This window comes from Symphalangus syndactylus, chromosome 12 (genome assembly GCF_028878055.3).
Source record: "Symphalangus syndactylus isolate Jambi chromosome 12, NHGRI_mSymSyn1-v2.1_pri, whole genome shotgun sequence".
Lineage (NCBI taxonomy): Eukaryota > Metazoa > Chordata > Mammalia > Primates > Hylobatidae > Symphalangus > Symphalangus syndactylus.
The window spans coordinates 132,449,421-132,468,117 of NC_072441.2; the positions used below are offsets into that span (position 1 = coordinate 132,449,421).

Sequence of the window (18,697 nt, forward strand, 5' to 3'; positions counted from 1 at the left end):
TTCACCATTCTGGCTTTCTTTCTATTTTCTTTTATTCTCTTACCCCACAATAGTAGGATGCGCCTTATATCAAGTCTTCTAATTTACAATCTAATTTATTTCTACAGTTTCAACTACATTTTTATGAACATAAGATAGCATGGGCCGGGCGCGGTGGCTCATGCTTGTAATCCCAGCACTTTGGGAGGCCGAGGCAGGCGGATCACGAGGTCAGGAGAACGAGACCACAGTGAAACCCCGTCTCTACTAAAAATACAAAAATATTAGCTGGGCATGGTGGCGGGCGCCTGTGGTCCCAGCTACTCGGAGAGGCTGAGGCAGGAGAATGGCGTGAACCCGGGAGGCGGAGCTTGCAGTGAGCCGAGATTGCACCACTGCACTCCAGCCTGGGCGACAGAGCGAGACTCTGTCTCAAAAAAAAAAAAAAAAAGATAGCATGATATGATGTAGTGGTTTAAAATTTGTTTAAAGCAACTGTACTCTAACTTTCAAATGAAATCTTGTGCTGGAATTCCAGCTTTTGCAGCAGATAAAATCCAAGCTGTGCTGGGGATTGGGATGGAGACCAGAACTTAATCAGCATGGCCAGCTACTTCTTCCCTTTGAAACTCTGAAGCACTTCCAAATAATCCAAAGATCAGCATATATATTTGCCTACCAGATATTTCTAAATGGATATCTTAATAGCCACTCAAAACCAAACTGCTTGATAAGGGGATTAATATCCAGAATATATTAAGGAACTACAACTCAGCCACAAGAAACAACCTAATTCAAAAATGGCAAAGGACTTGAATAAACATTTCTCCAGAGACAATGTACAGATGACCAATAAGCACAAGAAAAGATGCTCAACAGCACTAATTATTAGAGTAATGAAAATCAAAACCACAATGAAATACTACTTCACACCCATTAGGATGGTTATTATTTTTTTAAAAAGCCGGAAAATAACAAATGTTGGCAAGGATGTGGAGAAGTTGGAACCATTTGGAAATACAAAATGGTGTAGCTTTTGTAGAAAACAGTATGGCAGTTCCTCAAAAAATTAAACATAGAATAACCATATGAACCAGAAATTCTGCTTCTGGGTGTATAACCAAAATAATTGAAAGCAGGGAATTGAACAGATATTTATACAATCATGTTTTACAGCAGCATTATTCACAATAGGTAGAAGATGGAAACAACCTAAGTGTCCATCGACAGATGAATGGATAAACAAAAGGTGGTCTATCTTCCTTCCTTCCTTCCTTCCTTCCTTCCTTCCTTCCTTCCTGTCTTTCTATCTACAGGAAATGTCATTTAGCCCTGAAAAGGAAGGAAATCCTGATACATGCTACAACATGGATGAATGTTAAAGATTATGCCAAGTGAATAAGCCAGACACCAAAGGATAACCATTATATGATTCCACTTATATGCAGTATTTAGGTAGGCAAATTCATAGAGATAGAAGTAGAATAGAGGTTGTCAGGGGCTGAGGGGAGAGAGAAATGAAGAGTTACTGTTCTGTTGAACTAGAATTTTAGTATGGGAGGATAAAAAATTCTGGAGATAGGAGTGATGGTTGCACAACAGAGTGAACGTACTTAATACCACTGAACTGTCCACTTAAAAATGATAAATCTTAGTATATTTTACCACAATAAAAAGGTAAAAGCCACATATATTATTTTATTTATACAAAATATCCAGAATAGGCAAATCCTAGAGACAGAAAGTAGGTTAGTGGTTCCTAGGGCCTGTGAGTAAAGGGGAGTGATTACTAATGGGTATGGGATTTCCTTCTGGGGTGAAAATGTTCCAAAATTAGATAGTGGTGGTTGCACAAATCTTTGAATACACTAAATAACACCAAATTGTGTACTTTTCAAAGTTGTGTACCTCTCAAGGGTGAGCTCTATTATGTATGAATTATATAATAAAGCCATCATTAGAAAAGCAAATATTCCAATAAAACAAAAAGGAAAGGAAAACCTTCAAACATTCTGTTTCGTAGAGAATGAGGTCTAAATTCCTAAGTGCTGTGTTTGGAGACCTGGGCCCAATTCCCAGTTCCGCCACTTTCTAGCTGTGTAACTTTGAACAAGTTACTTAACCTCTCCGAGCCTCAATTCCCTGCGTACTTTCAGGACACTTATAAAGGAGTGAGGAAAGCACGATTAGGAGGGCAGAGAAGTCGAATTGATGGAATCGCAACGGAGACTTCAGTCAATCCTATGGGGAGCTCTGCAGCTGGGATGGCACTTGAGAATTATCTGGAAATAGATGTGGGCTGACCTGAGAGAGAAGAGGCATAACCCTGGGTGGGGTATTTTTCTTTATGTGGTAGAGATGAAGGTGAACTACACTGTTTCTCTTCAGGGAACTACTTGCTGCCCAGCTGCCGGAAGTGCTTTCATCAGACAGCTTCCAACTGTCAGCTGATTCACGGTCTGTCTCAGCAGCAGAGATCTGCTTCATCTGAGGTCATACTTTTCTAGGGGCAGCCTGCAAATGACTGAGCAAGGTAGGAGCGTAAAGATCCAGCTATTTCGGCTGGGCGCGGTGGCTCACGCCTGTAATCTCAGCACTTTGGGAGGCCAAGGCGGGCGGATCACGAGGTCTCTACTAAAAATACAAAAAATTAGCTGGGCGTGGTGGCGGGCGCCTGTAGTCCCAGCTACTCGGGAGGCTGAGGCAGGAGAATGGCGTGAACCCGGGAGGCGGAGCTTGCAGTGAGCCGAGATTGCGCCACTGCACTCTGGCCTGGGCGAAAGAGCGAGACACCATCTCAAAAAAAAAAAAAAAAAAAATCCAGCTATTTCAGCCGAACATGGAACTCTTCGACAGGCAATACCTGCTCTAGAGAGCCAAATCTGGTTGGGTGAGCTTTTATCAGGCCTGCATTGCAGTTTGATTTCTTCCTCAGTCCTGCTTCTGTTGCCGTCCTTTCACAGGTGTTGATCCCTAGTAAGTGTGTTGTGTTTCTCATTCTATCTTGGTGTTTCCTTTCAGAGAACTCAATTTGTGATACTTTGGTTGAGGGCAGCTCATGGAGGAGTACATAGCTGTAACCTCTCAGCAGCCAGCTCTCGTGGCAGTTCGAGGAATAAATGCCTTGGTCCTGAAGGAAGGATCCGAGCACTACATTTCCTCTGACTCTTGGATTCATTTCGTAGAGTAAATTCACCCTATAAGGGAACAGCTCCTCCAGGATTGTTTGGTCTCTTTTTCTGGGGATACTTACAAGAGTAAAATTAGGAGGCAAATCACAACTTCTGTCACTGAAAGTAGTCCCCAGAACACAGCTGATCTTGTCCCGCTCCTCTAATCTCCATTATGGATTCTTAGCCAGAATCTCTGGTGGTCTAAGTGGTTTATCTGGGAATGGGTAGTGACTGTTTTTTTTGAGACAGAGTCTGCCTCTGTCTCCCAGGCTGGAGTACAGCAGTATGATCTCAGCTCACTGCAACCTCCACCTTCCTGGCCCTGATGATCCTCCTACTTCAGCCTCCCAAGTAGCTGGGACTATAGGCATGCACCACTATGCCTGGCTAATTTGGCTAATTTTTATATTTTTTTGTGGAGACAGGGTTTTTCCATGTTGCCCAAGCTGGTCTCAAACTCCTGAGTTCAAGCAGTCTGCCTGCTTCAGCCTCCCATAGTGCTGGGATTACAGGTGTGAGCCACTGTACTCAGCAACTGTTTTACAGAAAAGCCTGAGCCTAGTTACTGTGACGTTTCTCAGGCCTTGCCCACTGCGTTTGTTCATTTACTGTCAACATTGGGCAGAGAAGTATCAAGAGATGCCCCAGTGGTAAATTAGATGCTAAATGTCCTCTACTCCCTGATGTTACTTTACTTTGTGTTGGTAAATCTGCTTTATTTCATAAACACCATCTGTTGCTGAGATAGCACATTATGTGACATTAAAATCAGGTAATTATATAGGTTGTTTTTGTTTTATTTTGTTTTTTGAGACGAGATCCAACTCTGTCACCCAGGCTGGAATGCAGCAACAAGATCATGGCTTACTGCAGCCCCTACCTTCTAGGCTCAGGTAATTCCCTCACCTCAGCCTCCCGAGTGGCTGGGACTGCAGGTGCACGCCACCATGCCTGGCTAACTTTTTGTGTTTTTTGTAGAGATAAGGTTTTGCCATGTTGCCCCACTGGTCCTGAACTCCTGGGCTCAAGTGATCCACCTACCTCGGCCTCCCAGAGTGCTGGGATTGCAGGTGTGAGTCACTAGCCCTGCCTATTACATAGGTTTTAAAGATCAAATATAGTATTGTTGAATATGCTTTATTAGTGGTTCTTTGATATATTATTAAAGTACTAATTGCAAAAGTTTTCAGATTATTACTTGGTGTATTATCCCTTGCAAATATTATTATTATTATTATTTTCTTTGAGACAGAGTCTCTGTCTGTTGACCAGGCTAGAGTGCAGTGGCATGATCTCAGCTCAATGCAGCCTCTGCCTCCCGGGTTGAAGTGATTCTTCTGCCTCAGCCTCCCAAGTAGCTGGGATTGTAGGTGTGCACCACCATCCCTGGCTAATTTTTGTATTGTTAGTAGAGACAGAGTTTTTCCATGTTGGCCAGGCTGGTCTTGAACTCCTGACCTCAGGTGATCTGCCCACCTCAACCTCTCAAAATTTCTGGGATTACAGGCGTGAGCCACCGTGCCCAGTCCCTTGCAAATATTACTAATATAGCATCAAGGTAATTAGCAACAAAGGAAGTCACTCAACCAGAATGTTATCCAGTATGTTAGTGTAGTTTTATTTAGAACTTTATTTAGTAGTGAATGGTTTTTCATTACCTACTCCCTTTTATCTGTTCACTTGGAGATTAGAATTGAGAAGGAGTTGGATTTTAACTTTCCTCAGTTATATATCCGTGTGATAAATATGCCATCTAGCAGACCATCAAAACAGGTTAGCCTTGCTAGGGTTTTTGTTTGTTCGTTTTGTATTTATTAGGGAGGCTATCTTCTCTCTGTTTTGATGTCTAGTCTGCCTAATGAGGCCTTGAAAACCAGTCTCCAACAGTGTCCCTGAAGACTTTGTAGTCTGGAATGAGGGGACCTTACAGCAGGTTTTCCCCACCTAGTATCTTTAATGAGATATACTTCATGTACTGTACAACTCATCCATTTAAAGTGTACAATTCAGTGGCTTTTACTATATTCACAGGTAGGGGCTGCCTTCACCACAGTCAATTTTAGAAGATTTTCCTCACCTCAAAAGAACCCTGTATCCTTTAGCTATCACTCCCCAATCCAATCCCATATGGTCCTAAGCAACTACCAGTCTACTTTTTGTCTCTATGGATTTGCTTATTCTAGCCATTTTATATAAATTGAGTAAGAATATGTAGTCTTTCATGACTGGCTTCTTTCACTTAGCATAATGTTTTCAAGGTCCATAAATGTGTAACATGTATCTGTACTTTATTCCTTTTTAATGGTGAATAATATTACATTGTATGGATATACCACATTTTGTTTATCCATTAATTGGTTGTTGCATGTTTGGGTTGTTTTCCTTTTGGTTATTGTGAATAATGCTGCTGTGAACATTTGCATACAAGCTTTTGTGTGGATATGTGTTTTCATTTCTCTTGGGTATACATCTAGGAGTAGAATTCTTGGATCATGCAGTAACTATATATAACATTTTGAGAAACTGCCAAACTATTTTCCAAAGTGCATCATTTTATAATTCTACTATCAATGTATGAGTGTTCTGATTTCTCCACATCTTTGCCAATACTTGTTATTATCTGTCTTTTTTATTATTTCCATCCTGGTGGAGGCCCGGAAGTAGTATCTCATTGTGGTTGGTTTGGCTTTGCATTTCTCTGGTGACTAATGATGTTGAGATCTTTTCATGTGTGTATTGGTCATTTGTATAACTTCTTTGGAAAAAAATGTTTATTCAGATCCTTTGCCCATTTTTAAATTGGGTTTTTTTATTCTTAAGTTGTGAGAGTTCCTTATTCATTCTAGATACTAGTCCATTATCAGATACATGATTTGCAAATATATTTTCCCATTTTGTGAGGTGTCTTAACTTTCTTGATAGTGTCCTTTGAAGCATGTAAGTGTTAAATTTTGATGAAGTACAATTTGTTTTTTTTCTCGGTTGCTTTTTTCTTTCTTTCTTTTGATAGTATAGCTAAGAAACCATTGCCTAACCCAAGATCCAGAAGATTTACTACCATGTTTTCTTCTAAGTGTTTTCTAGTTTTAGCTCTTATATTTTGTTTTATGTTTCATTTTGAGTTGATTTTTGTGATGTCAGAAGGGGCTTCAACTTTTTTTTTTGTATGGATATCCATTTGTTCCAGCATTATGTGGTGAAATGACTAGTCTTTCTCCATTGAATGATCTTGACATGCTGTTGAAAGCCAATTAACCATAAATGAATTTATTTCAGGACTCTCAATTCTATTCCATTGATCTTTATGTCTATCCTTATGTTAGTACCACATTGTCTTTATTACTCTTGCTCTAGTAAGTTTTGAAATTGCAAAGTGTGAGTCCTCCAACTTTATTCTTCTTTTTCAAGATTGTTTTGGCTATTCTCATTCCCTTGAGTTTCCCTATGAATTTTAGTATCAGTTTATTTTTTGCAAAATAATCTAGTTGGGATTTCGAAAGCGATTGTATCGAATCTGTAGATCAGTTTGGAAGTTTTGGCATCTCTGTTAGTGTTCTGTAAGGAAACTACTACTGTAACAAATTACTAAGAACTTAGTGGTTTAAAACAACACATATTTAATATTTTACAGGTCTGGGGGTTTTCTGGGCTAAAATCAAGTTGTTGAGGGCAGGTATGATGGCTCACATCTGTAATCCCAACACTTTGGGAGGGCTAGGGCAGGCGGATCACTTGAAGCCAGGAGTTCGAGACCAGCCTGGCCAACATGGCAAAACCTGGTCTTGACTAAAAATGCAAAAATTTAGCCAGGCATGGTGGTGCACGCCTGTAATCCCAGCTACTTGGTGGCAGAAGCACCCAGGAGGCAGAGGTTGCAGTGAGCCGAGATCGTGCCACTGCACTCTAGCCTCGGTGACAGAGTGAGACACTGTCTCAAAAAAAAAAAAATAAATAAAACCAAGTTGTTGGCAGAGCTGTATTCCATTTAGAGGCTTTTCTTGGAAAGAATCTCTTTCCATGTCTTTTTCCAGTTTCCAGAAGCTACCTGCATTCTTTGGCTCACAGCCCATTCCTTCTTTTTTTATACCATATCATTTTAACCTCTGCTTCCATTGTCACATTTCCTGTCTCTGACTTTAAGCCTCTTGTCTCCCTCTTATAAGGAGTATTTGATTACACTGAACCCACTCAGGTGATCCAGGATAATTGCTACATCTGAAGAATCTTAATCACATCTGTAAAGTCCCTTTTGTCAGGTTCTGGATGTTAGGGTGTGGACATATTTGGTGAGGGGCATTATTCTGTTTACCATGCCATCTTAACAACATCTCATCTTCTGATGCATGAACATGGGATGTCTCCCCATTTACTGGATCTTAATTTCTTTCAACAATGTTCCGTTGAACTTTTATCTTTTTTCAACTTTTATTTTAGAATTGGGGGGGCACATGTGCAGGTTTGCTACAAAGGAATATTTCACGGTGCTGAAGTTTGGAGTACAAATGAATCTGTTACCCAGGTAGTGAGCATAGTACCCAATAGGTATTTTTTCTCAACCCTAACCCTCTTCCTTCCTCATCTTGTATTCATCAGTGTCTGTTGTTCCCATTTTTACAACCACATATACCCAGTGTTTAGCACCTTCTTGGTAAGTGAGAACATTTAGTCTTTGAATTTCTGTTTCTGCGTTAATTAACATAGGATAATGGTTTCCAGCTGCATCCATGTTTTTGTGAAGTACCTGGCTGTGTAGTATTCCATGGTGTATATGTACCATGGGATGTACCTCATTTTCTTTATTCAATCCACTGTTGGTGGGCACCTGAGCTGATTCTGTGTTTTTGTTAATTTGAATAATGCTGTAATGAATATACAGGTGCATGTATGTGTCTTTTTGGTAGAATGACTTACTTTCCTTGGTTGGATTTACTTCTAAGATATTTTGTTCTTTTTCATGCTATCATAAATGGAATTGTTTCCTTTATTTCATTTTTTAATTGTTTGTTGCTAGTGTATATAGATATAAATATAATTGATTTTTGTATGTTGATCTTGTGCCCCTAACCTTGTGGAATTTATTTATTTATCTATTTTAACTTTTTTTTTTTTTTTGAGACAGAGTCTTGCTGTCGCCCAGGCTGGAGTGCAGTGGCATGATCTTGGCTCACTGCAGGCTCCGCCCCCCGGGGTTCACACCATTCTCCTGCCTCAGCCTCCCTAGTAGCTGGGACTACAGGCGCCCGCCACCTTGCCCGGCTAATTTTTTGTATTGTTAGTAGAGACGGGGTTTCACTGTGTTAGCCAGGATGGTCTCGATCTCCTGACCTCGTGATCCGCCCGCCTCGGCCTCCCAAAGTGCTGGGATTACAGGCGTGAGCCACCGCGCCCGGCCTTTAATTTTAAATAGTATTTTATTGAATGTTTTATTCACAGAAAAATAAGCTTTAATCTACAATGAATGCCAGATTACACAGCAGAGAGCAGTTTTCTTAGTTTTCCACACTGATAGAAAGGTTCTTACTAAGTGAAAAAAGCCATAAAATTATATTCACAAATAGAGTACTCTGTCTCAAAACACTCCACATGGTTGTTCACGATACTAATACAATTAGATCAGTCATTTAGGTTAAAGTATAGCAGTAATGAAAAAAATGCAAAATCTAGTATAAATTACATTAAAACTTTTGTTATATCAAATCAAAAATGCAAATTTCTTACTAAATACAGAAAAATGGTAAAACACACAGTAATTTAAGATATTACATTAATGATACAGAATAAGAAAGTGGTAAACTCCAAAAATCTATAGGCATATCTGCAAACTTCAGACTTCAAAGTAGAATCTGACCACCCAAACATTAATGTAGCTTTGTCTAATTTTTGTTTTGTTTTGTTTTGGAGACGGAGTCTCACTCTGTCACCCAGGGTGGAGTGCGGTGGCACCATCCCGGCCCACTGCATCCTCCACCACCCAGGTTCAGGTGACTTTCCAGCCTCAGTCGATCGAGTAGCCGGTACCGCAGGCATGCGCCACCACACCCAGCTATCCCTTCATTTCTGCAGAGACAGGGTTTCAGCATGTTGGCCAGGCTGGTCTCCAACTGTCGACCTCAGGCGATCCGCTTGCCTCAGCCTCTGAAAGTGCTGGGATTACAGGTGTGAGCCACCGTGCCCGGCGCCATTTGTCTAATTTGAAGATGCGGTTGTCCCTTGCTATCCGTGGGGTTTTGGTTTCACGACCCCCTAGGACCTGAGGATGCTTAAGTCCCTTAGATAAAATCACATAAGGCCAGGTGTAGTGGTTCACGCCTGTAACCCCAGCACTTTGTGAGGCTGAGGCAGGCAGATCACCCGAGATCAGGAGTTTGAGACCAGCCTGGCCAACACCCTTGTGGAATGAATTACTCAAATAGAGATAAACTTTTATCTTCCTTTCCAATCTGGAATCCTTGGTCCTTATCAAGTCACAAAACTCAGTGTTGTTTGTGCCATAGAATGCATTGTATTAAGGGATTTTTTCTGCTTGCATTAGACTGGGAAATGCTTTTTAATGTGCTATTGTGTTATTAAAGAATATGATCCCAGGGAAGCAAGGGTGAGAGAAAATGAAATGAGACAGGGAAGGAGGGTAAGGCAACATAAGGGTGTGTCATAGAGCTGGTTACCGCTTGGTATCAAGTAGCAACTGATTGCTCAATCTCCCCGAATTGTCTTATAAAGGAGCAGAGAGAATCCCCTTTCACGCCTATCTTTCATTTCATGAGGTTCAGACCTGGGAAATATTTTGCTATTAAAGGTATATTTTGCATACCCCTCTGTAACTTTCACCATTATTGATTTCACATTTTGGGTTGTAGGAATTGTAGAAATTTCTTTATTGCTGTTACCACTCTGTATAACCTACAAACTTAAGTACCTTAAATTCCCTGTGTATATGATGTGGGTTTTTCAGTTCCAATATGGAAAAGGGCGTTGGCCATAGTTCATAGTTTTGTTATAGTCTATAACAACTCTTAATGATTGGAAGTGTAAAATAAATAAGAACAAGCATTCAGTACATTTAAGAAATATTTTTCTTTTTCAGTATCATATTATTTTCTTCTTTACTATTATTTTCTTTAGTGTTTATTCCTTATTTTCTGCATACGTTTTAGAAACATAAAGAATCATTGTATAGCAAAATAGCTAATTATGAGGTATCATACAAAGATACTGCTCTTCTCTTCCCTCCTCTCTCTAGTTCCTGAATCCTTAATCATTCCCTTTTCTTCTGACTTCCCTTCCTGAAAACTTTAGTCCAAACCTGGGAGAAGCAAGAGAAAAGGAAGTGAGATGGGAAGAAGGAATAGTAGCAGTGGCCTGAAAAGGTGTATTGGAGCCCAACTGGAGCAGTGGCCTAGCATGGGGTGCTAGAGCCAAAGTGGGGTGAGGAGGATATCCACATGAAGGGGGATATAATTTGAGATGTCAGAGTCTGAAAGGGTTGAGGATGACTTTTGTACAGGGGTGAAGGGGAGCATAGAGCCGTAGGGTGTTAGTGTTCAGATGGGGTGAAGAGGGCATAGCAGGGGGTGGCAGCAGTAGGTGCAGGTTTTTTGAGCTTGAGCAGAGTGAGAAGAGTGTCCTTATTGGCGGGGAGGAGCTGTGGTGGCAATGAAAGATTGGTTATTTATAGATATTGATCAACTAAGTAAATCAGTTAAGGATAACAGGAGCCAAATTTCTCACTATCAGAAAAGGTAGCTAAAATATAGACCAGGCCAGGCGCAGTGGCTCATGCCTGTAATCCCAACACTTTGGGAGGCCAAGGCAGGTGGATCACCTGAGGTCACGAGTTTAAGACCAGCCTGGCCAACATGACGAAACCCCGTCTCTACTAAAAAATACAAAAATTAGCTCGGTGTGGTGGTGTGCACCTGTAGTCTCAGCTACTCAGGAGACTGAGGGAGGAGAATCGCTTGAACCCAGGAGGTGGGGTTTGCAGTGAGCCGAGATCACGCCATAGCACTCCAGCCTGGGCAACAAGCAAGACTCCATCTGAAAAATAAAATAAGATAAGATAAGACAAAGACCAGGGAGAAAACGTGAATGAACTCTGGGTTTTGGATTGTAGTTGGAGATACCCATGTGAACTCATGGTTTTTAGTATATATTGGAATATATATATGGTATTCTGTTAACTGAGAGGGCCTTAGAGCAGTAATATCCCAATAGCAATAAGCACACCTAATGCCCATATCTTGGTTTCCAAGTACTTTTCTCCGATAAAAGGAGCAAAGGCTCCTTGGAGAAATGGCTGAATTTAGGGGTGAGGCAGAGAAAGTATCAAATGAGCCTTGAACATGTTCTTGTGCCAGAAAGCAGGGAGGTTCTTAAAGAATTAGAGCAACACATCAAAAAGGACACAAAAGCCAGCTTTGAAGAGATTCCCATTTGCCAAATATGGGTTGAATTGAGTGTCAAAATAATGATAGTAATGGATATAACCAACCCATTGAATGAAATAGAAACCCATGAGGTCATTGTGTTAATAGTTTTTTTTTAAAGGCCAGGTGCCATGGCTCATGCCTATAATCCCAGCACTTTGGGAGGCTAAAGAGGGAAGATCACATGAGCCCAGGAGTTTGAGACCAGCCTGGGCAACATGGCAAAACCCCGTCTCTACAAAAATTTAAAAAACTTAGCCGGGCATGGTGGTGCATGCCTGTGGTCTCAGCTACTTTAGGAGGCTGAGGTGGGAGGATCGCTTGGGCCCAGAAGGTCAAGGCTGCAGTGAGCTGGGATTGCTCCACTGCACTGCAGCCTGGGTGACAGAATGAAACCCTGTCTCCAAAATAAAATATTTTTAAAAAGAGTAAGTTGAAAGTTTGATGAGTATATTGGCATAATGTCAATATGGTTCATGAGATACTTTAATTATAAGGGGAAAAGGGTAACTTTAAAATGAGGAAGCCAGGCAAACACTACTGTGATCAAATGAGCAAAGTTAACCTCACCAGTGATGGGAGAAATCAAAATTGTGTGCCATTTGATAGGAAACAATAAGAACATGGTTCCATTTCTATGATATTTCTGCCAAAAATGCATAACCTGAATCTAATCATGATGAAATAACAGGCACTACTGAGGGAGATTCTTCAAAATAGCTGGCCTGAAGTCTTCGTGTCAGAAGTCAGAAAGTTAAGACTACAGGTGGTTCCAGATTGAAGGAGAATAAGGAGACATAAAAACTAAATGCATTGTATGACTTTGGACTGGATCCTTATCGGAACATTTTTGGGGCAATTGGCAACAGTTGAATGGGGCCTGTGCATTATATGATAATGTTATGGTATTGATTTCTGATTTTCATGATTTTTATAGTTCTGTAGGAGAATATCTTTGTTTGAAGGAATACACAAAAAAAGTATTCTGGGGTGATAAGGCAGTACGTTGACAACATACTCTCCAATAACTCATTTAAAAATTATTTGAACTGTACTTGCAACTTTTCTGTAAGTTTGAGATTGTTTCAAAATAAAAAGGGATAAATATGATAATCTTTTTCTTTTTTTTGGAGACAGAATCTTGCTCTGTGGCCTAGGCTAGAGCGCAGTGGCGCGATCTCAGCTCACTGCAAACTCCACCTCGCAGGTTCAAGCGATTCTCCTGTCCCAGCTCCCCGAGTAGGAGAGTATTTTGTATTGGGTGTGTCATGCCCAGCTGATTTTTTTTTTTTTTTTTTTTTAGTAGAGACGGGGTTTCACCATGTTGGCCAGTCTGGTCTGAAACTCCTGGCCTCAAGTGATCCGCCCACCTTGGCTTCCCAAAGTCCTGGGATTACAGGTGTGAGCCACCTCACCAAGCTGATAATCAACTTGAATGAACTTTGATTAATAGTGAGTACTCCTCCAATTAGCTATTTATTTTGAATTGTTTAAGAGAATGTTTTTCTTAGCTTACATTAAAAATCTCCAATTATTTTTATTAAAAGATCACTTTTGAATGTTTTAGTTTTATTTCATGTTGTTTTGTTTTGTTTTGTTTTGTTTTGTTTTTTTGAGACAGGGTCTCACTTTCTCACCCAGGCTGGAATGCAGTGGCCCGATCTTGGCTCACTGCAACCTCTGCCTCTGGGTTCAAGCAATTCTCCTGCTTCAGCCTCCTGACTAGCTGGGAATACAGGTGTATGACACCACGCTTGGCTAATTTTTATATTTTTTGTGGAAATGGGGTTTCACCTTGTTGGCCAGGCTGGTCTCAAACTCCTGACCTCAAGTGATCCACCCACCTTGGCCTCCCAAAGTGCTGGGATTACAGTCGTGAGCCACTGCACCCAGCCTTCATGTTCATTTTAAAGATTAAATTATAATCAGTACAAACATATGTAACTCATCTAATTTCATTTTAAATGATATTTGGTTCTTACTCAGATTACAAGCTAAAGTTTTTTTAAGCAATTATGTCTTTATTGGTTATATAAATGTACAGTCTTTTAAATTTTAAAGCTGTGTAAATATTGCCACTTAATATAGTTTCACTTTTTATTTGCATAACTATGATAACAACAACAATATTAAAAGCTAACACAAAGTGCTGGGCACTTTGCCAAGTATTTTATAATTGATTTAATCCATATAATATTCTTTTGAGATATGTACTATTATTATCCCAATTTTACACATGAGGAAATGAGGCCCCGATAAGAAACTAGTCCAAATTTATATAGTTATGTGGGACAACTGGGGTTAGAGCCTGGCTCCTGTGTTCAAGATCTTAATCACTGTTCAGTTATGCACAGTGAAAAATAAATGGATAACTTAAGTCCTATAGAGATTGAAAAGAATGAAAAAAACTCAGTTAAATTTAGGAATTATATACTGAAATTGTTTCCTTTTCTGTCTATAAATAAGAAAATTCAGACATAGGTTTTGTATTTGTTGTGTGACACTAATATTTATTGCCTTAGTAACATCCATTCTTGCCTTTTATGTAATATCACACTTTTAATGTACAGACTTAAAAAGAAATTATTTAGTTGATGCTGTACCAAAGTAGTAACTCCATTATTGAGACTAATATATTCAATTCATACGTTGTGGACCTATTATGTATTCATGTAAAAGTAACATTTTCTCTAGTAGTACCAAATTGTTTAAATTGGTGATGGTTATAATTTTTGATACAAGGTCTTGCTATGTCACCCAGGCTGGAGTACAGTGGTATGATCATAGTGTACTGCAGCCTTGAACTCTTGGGCTTAAGCAATCCTCCTGCCTAAGCCTCCCAAGAAGTTGGGACCACAGGCACACGCCACCATGCCCGGCTAATTTTTTTGATTTTTTGTAGAGACTGGGTCTCACTGTGTTGCCCAGGCTGGTCTTGAATTCCTGGTCTTAAGCAATCTTCCCACCTTGGCTTCCGAAAGCGTTGGGATTATAGGCATAAGCACAATGCCTAGCAGCAGTAAGTTTTCACAAAGGAAGAAAAGAGGCACAACATTCTGAAGAGTGATTTTAAGAATGATTTGCATAATAATTATAAACTAAATATATGATTCCTTTGTTTAACTGCTCTAAACTGATCCTGTAGGTCCAGATAAGACTACAAGGACATGCTGTGGGAGAAAAAGATATGTAGCAATCTTTGTATTTCCTTTTGTGGGAGGATATTTTTCCCCAAAGAGTTCAGCTGCAAGAGGTAGTGTATCTGAGGTACCTATTAAAATATAAAGCTCTGTATTGTTGGTGTTAGTGTCTTGTCTAAGGTCTTATGTAGCTTGTTTGCTGCAGAACTACCAATTATAACAGCCATTGATTATCATATTGCAAAATAAAACAGTTCAAAAATATAAATTAGCACTTTTTCAGCTTTTTTACGTAGTAAAATATTTTAAAAAATATTTTGTTCTTTTCAGTTCACTTCACTAAGTATATCTGTACTGCTAATTTGGTTCTGTGTTCTTCAGTTATTATAATATTGCCTTTAACCAATATATTTGCTGTTTATTACCAGTTGAAGTTGATATTTTATCTTCCTTTCTGGACGAGTTAACTTTCTGAGAGACGAGTACAACTATTAATATTTGCTCAACAAATACGGTCAAAACAAAGTATAGGGAAGCCCCCAACCAGAATCATGTTTGTTTAGTTTCGCAACCGTGAGTCACATTTTGGTTCTAACACTAAATGGATCATCTTTCCTTTTTTTTTGAACATTACATCTGAGTTCACACCTCTGAGCATTCTTACAATATTAGTAGATTTTCCTCTGCATTTTGGATTGTGAATTTGAGAAGATTTTAGAAAAAAATTGGGGGCTGAAAAATTCATATAATGAACTTATGATTCTTTAAAGCAGAGACTGAATAAATATGAAGTATAACTTGAATAGTCTCATTTAAATCTCAAATTTTGTTACACTTTTTATGTTATAGAAACAATTGTAGTTCCAAATAATTGTGTAAAAATTTTGCTAAAATAACTTCTGGTGAGTTGGTTAAATTTAAATAACTTGTGGTAAGTTGGTTAAATTTCTGTTAAAGTGTATTTGTTGAGTTATTCATTATTAGTAAAAATTGGTTATGGTGATGTAATGTTCTCTACAGTATTCCCTCAGCATTTTTTAATAGTATTGGTTAATGTTTACTCTTACAAAGCCCCTTTGATAGTGCTTTATTTCTTTATAATTATACCTTTGCACTTTTGTGGTTCTGATGAGGTTATGGAATTATAATAATATGATGTCCTATCTTATGAAAATAGGCTGAACTATAGCTGAAAGTAGTATGATAACAGAGCTGTAGCAAGAATCTTTCACATGATTTTGATAGGCTGTAAAACTGTTAGTAGACTTCTGTTTCAGAGACAATGTCTGTTTTAGATTAATCTTTGTCAGATACCACTGTAGGTAATTCAAATTCAATTGATTTTCTGACCTTATAACAAAGAAATACCATACACTAGTTTTTTCAATATAAAATTAATTTTTTGAGTCTTAGTTACTGTGGTATAGTGCTAGAACTTGTTGAAAAGACAACAGAGGAATGTATTTGGCATTTGTATTACTTTTTTGAAATAAGCTTGATTTTAGAGAATTGCAAATGTACATGGAGGAATATGGGCTATTCTGGAAACCAACAAAGAGTAGTTATTCCAGTGGTAGAATTTTTCAGTAACTGATAAGGCAGTTAATTATTTGAATAAATCCTCATGTTGAATTTTCTTAGTTCTGCACTGTTAAATGTAGTTTTTCCAAAAGTTGCGTCTTCTAAAGTAGATGTGAAAATGTATGATTTATTTTTAAAAAGATGTCTGCATTGTGAAATAAATGTAATTACTTTTCAATAATCATGTGAAATATTGTAAATTCAGTGCTGTGCCAAATATTGGTAATATTCTAGTCATTTTTAATTTAATAAAAAGTCATTTCAGCCAAGTGTGGTGCCTCATTCCTATTTTCTCAGCCCTTTGGGAGGCTGAGGCAGGAGGATCACTTGAGGCCAAGAGTTTGAGACTAGCCTGGCAGCCTGGGCAACAAAGCAAGACCCCATCTCAACAGAAACCAATAATTTTTAAATTAACCTTGTGTGGTGGCATGCACCTGTGCACCTGTAATCCCAGCACTTTGGAAGGCCAAGGCAAGAGGATCGCTTGAGGCAAGGAGTTCAAAGCCAGCCTAGTCAACATATCAAGACTCTGTCTCTACAAAAGGAAAGTAAAAAAATTAGTCAGGCATGGTGGTATGTGCCTGTAATCCCAGCTATTTGGGAAGCTGAGGCAGGAGGATCACTTGAACCCAAAAGTTTAAAGCTGCAGTGAGTCATGATCCTGCCACTGTACTCCACCTGTCTCAAAAAAAAAAAAAAAGTGATTTTATAGCCTTTGTTTGTATAACATTTCCTCCTAAAATTAAAACTGTCTTCTAATTTATGTAGTTACCTCTTCTTAGGGCTTTAATATTTACTTTGCCAGTGTGACTCAGTATGTTTTTGAGTAAAGTGGGAGGGAATATCTCATTACTGTTGAGGATTCAAAATAATTGTTTCTTAAATAGCTTTATTGTTTTTCAAAAATTACATATTTATAAATCAAACAATATATAAAAATTCAGAGAAAAAAGGTAAAAGTCCACCTGGACATTATTCTAGCTTTCAGATGGCTTTTTCGGAATGTAGGTACAGCAGTGTATCCATACAATGTTACATAAATAGGCTATAATAAGACATTATTCTGCAACTTTTAAAATGTTTTAGAACATAGCACTTTGTGTTAGCTTTTAATATTGTTGTTATTATTGTTATGCAAATAAAAAGTGAAACTATATTAAGTGGCAGTATTTACACAGCTTTAAAATTTAAAAGACTGTACATTTATATAACCAATAAAGACATAATTGCTTAAAAAAACTTTAGCTTGTAATCTGAGTAAGAACCAAATATCATTTAATTTCTTTAAAATGAAATAAAATAGCAATTTACACACACACACAGAAATGTTGCTGAGTTTTAGTATTTCACTAGCTTAGAGGTAAAATGTTAACCATGCGGAATTTTTTTTTAAAAGGAGGATGTTTCATAACTAGTGTATATGTGTATAATATAGGTTTTAATACTTTTTTTTCAGTGCATGCTGTGCATTAAGTGATGTAAGAAATGCTAAAGAAAGTATTCAGATTCTACCATCTAATACGGAACACTAGTACAATAGAAGTTTTCTTATTTATTTGTTCCTTTAATAATATGAGTTGAATTAGTTGAGACTATATATTAAGCTTGTATTGCTGAGTTAGGAATACAAAGATAGAATGGTTTGGATGTGTTTACAGTAGGCAACTGTTGGAGGTACCTGAATAGAAAAGTGACATGAAATATATTAGGAAATTTAATCTGGCAGTTCTGTGTCATTTAAATTGAAACAGGAAGAGACAGTATGGTCTGATGATGATTACATGGGCTTTGGAATTAGAGAGGTTAGGATTCACATTCCAGCTGTATCACTAGCTCCTTAGTCTTGATTAAGTTACATGTCTTTTTTAAGTAATGATATCTTTGTCTCTTTTATGGTGTAATAATTCCTACCTCTTAGAGCTGTTGTAAAGACATTTAATGAGAACTTACTATATGCCAATCTCTGTGGTAAATGTTTACATGCATTATCTCATTTATATAAGATTGTCTGTTTTCCCACCTTCTGGTATGGTTGAGTTTTAAAGGAGGAAGGATTGGAAGAGTTTTTCAGATGCTTAGATACATAGGGAAATGAATGTGGGAGGGCATTCCAAGCAGAAGAAACTAGATATACAGATTGGAAGTGTAAAAGAACGTATAAAGGAATGTGATGTGTTGGAAGAAAGATGAGCCTGTTTATGAGAGAGTGCGTAAGAGATGGGCATTGATAGTGGAAAGTTAGCTTGAGCCAGATTATCAAGAGTTTTGTATATCTTTCTGAAGAGTTTGGGTTTTACTTTGTAAAGCAGATAGCACAAATTCAGTTGTTTATGGGGAACCAGGCAGGTAAGATAAAATGAATGAATTGGACTTGGTAAGGACTGTGATAAACTGAAAA

At 38.4% G+C, this 18,697-nt stretch overlaps 1 protein-coding gene across 6 annotated transcripts in view; it reads left to right on the plus strand.

The window, feature by feature from the left end:
- Positions 1-18,697, plus strand: part of ZSWIM5 (zinc finger SWIM-type containing 5) — a 184,396-nt gene that overhangs the window by 13,594 nt on the left and 152,105 nt on the right. The window contains exons 1-2 of one of the 6 annotated variants that reach the window (XM_063627602.1): positions 384-1,434; positions 2,136-2,512. The exons of the other annotated variants lie outside the window; for them this stretch is intronic. Of the exons in view, the coding sequence (XP_063483672.1) occupies positions 2,500-2,512 (13 nt within the window). The 5' untranslated portion in view covers positions 384-1,434; positions 2,136-2,499. Of the gene's footprint in view, positions 1-383; positions 1,435-2,135; positions 2,513-18,697 lie in introns of those variants that run through there. 6 annotated transcript variants of the gene reach the window in all.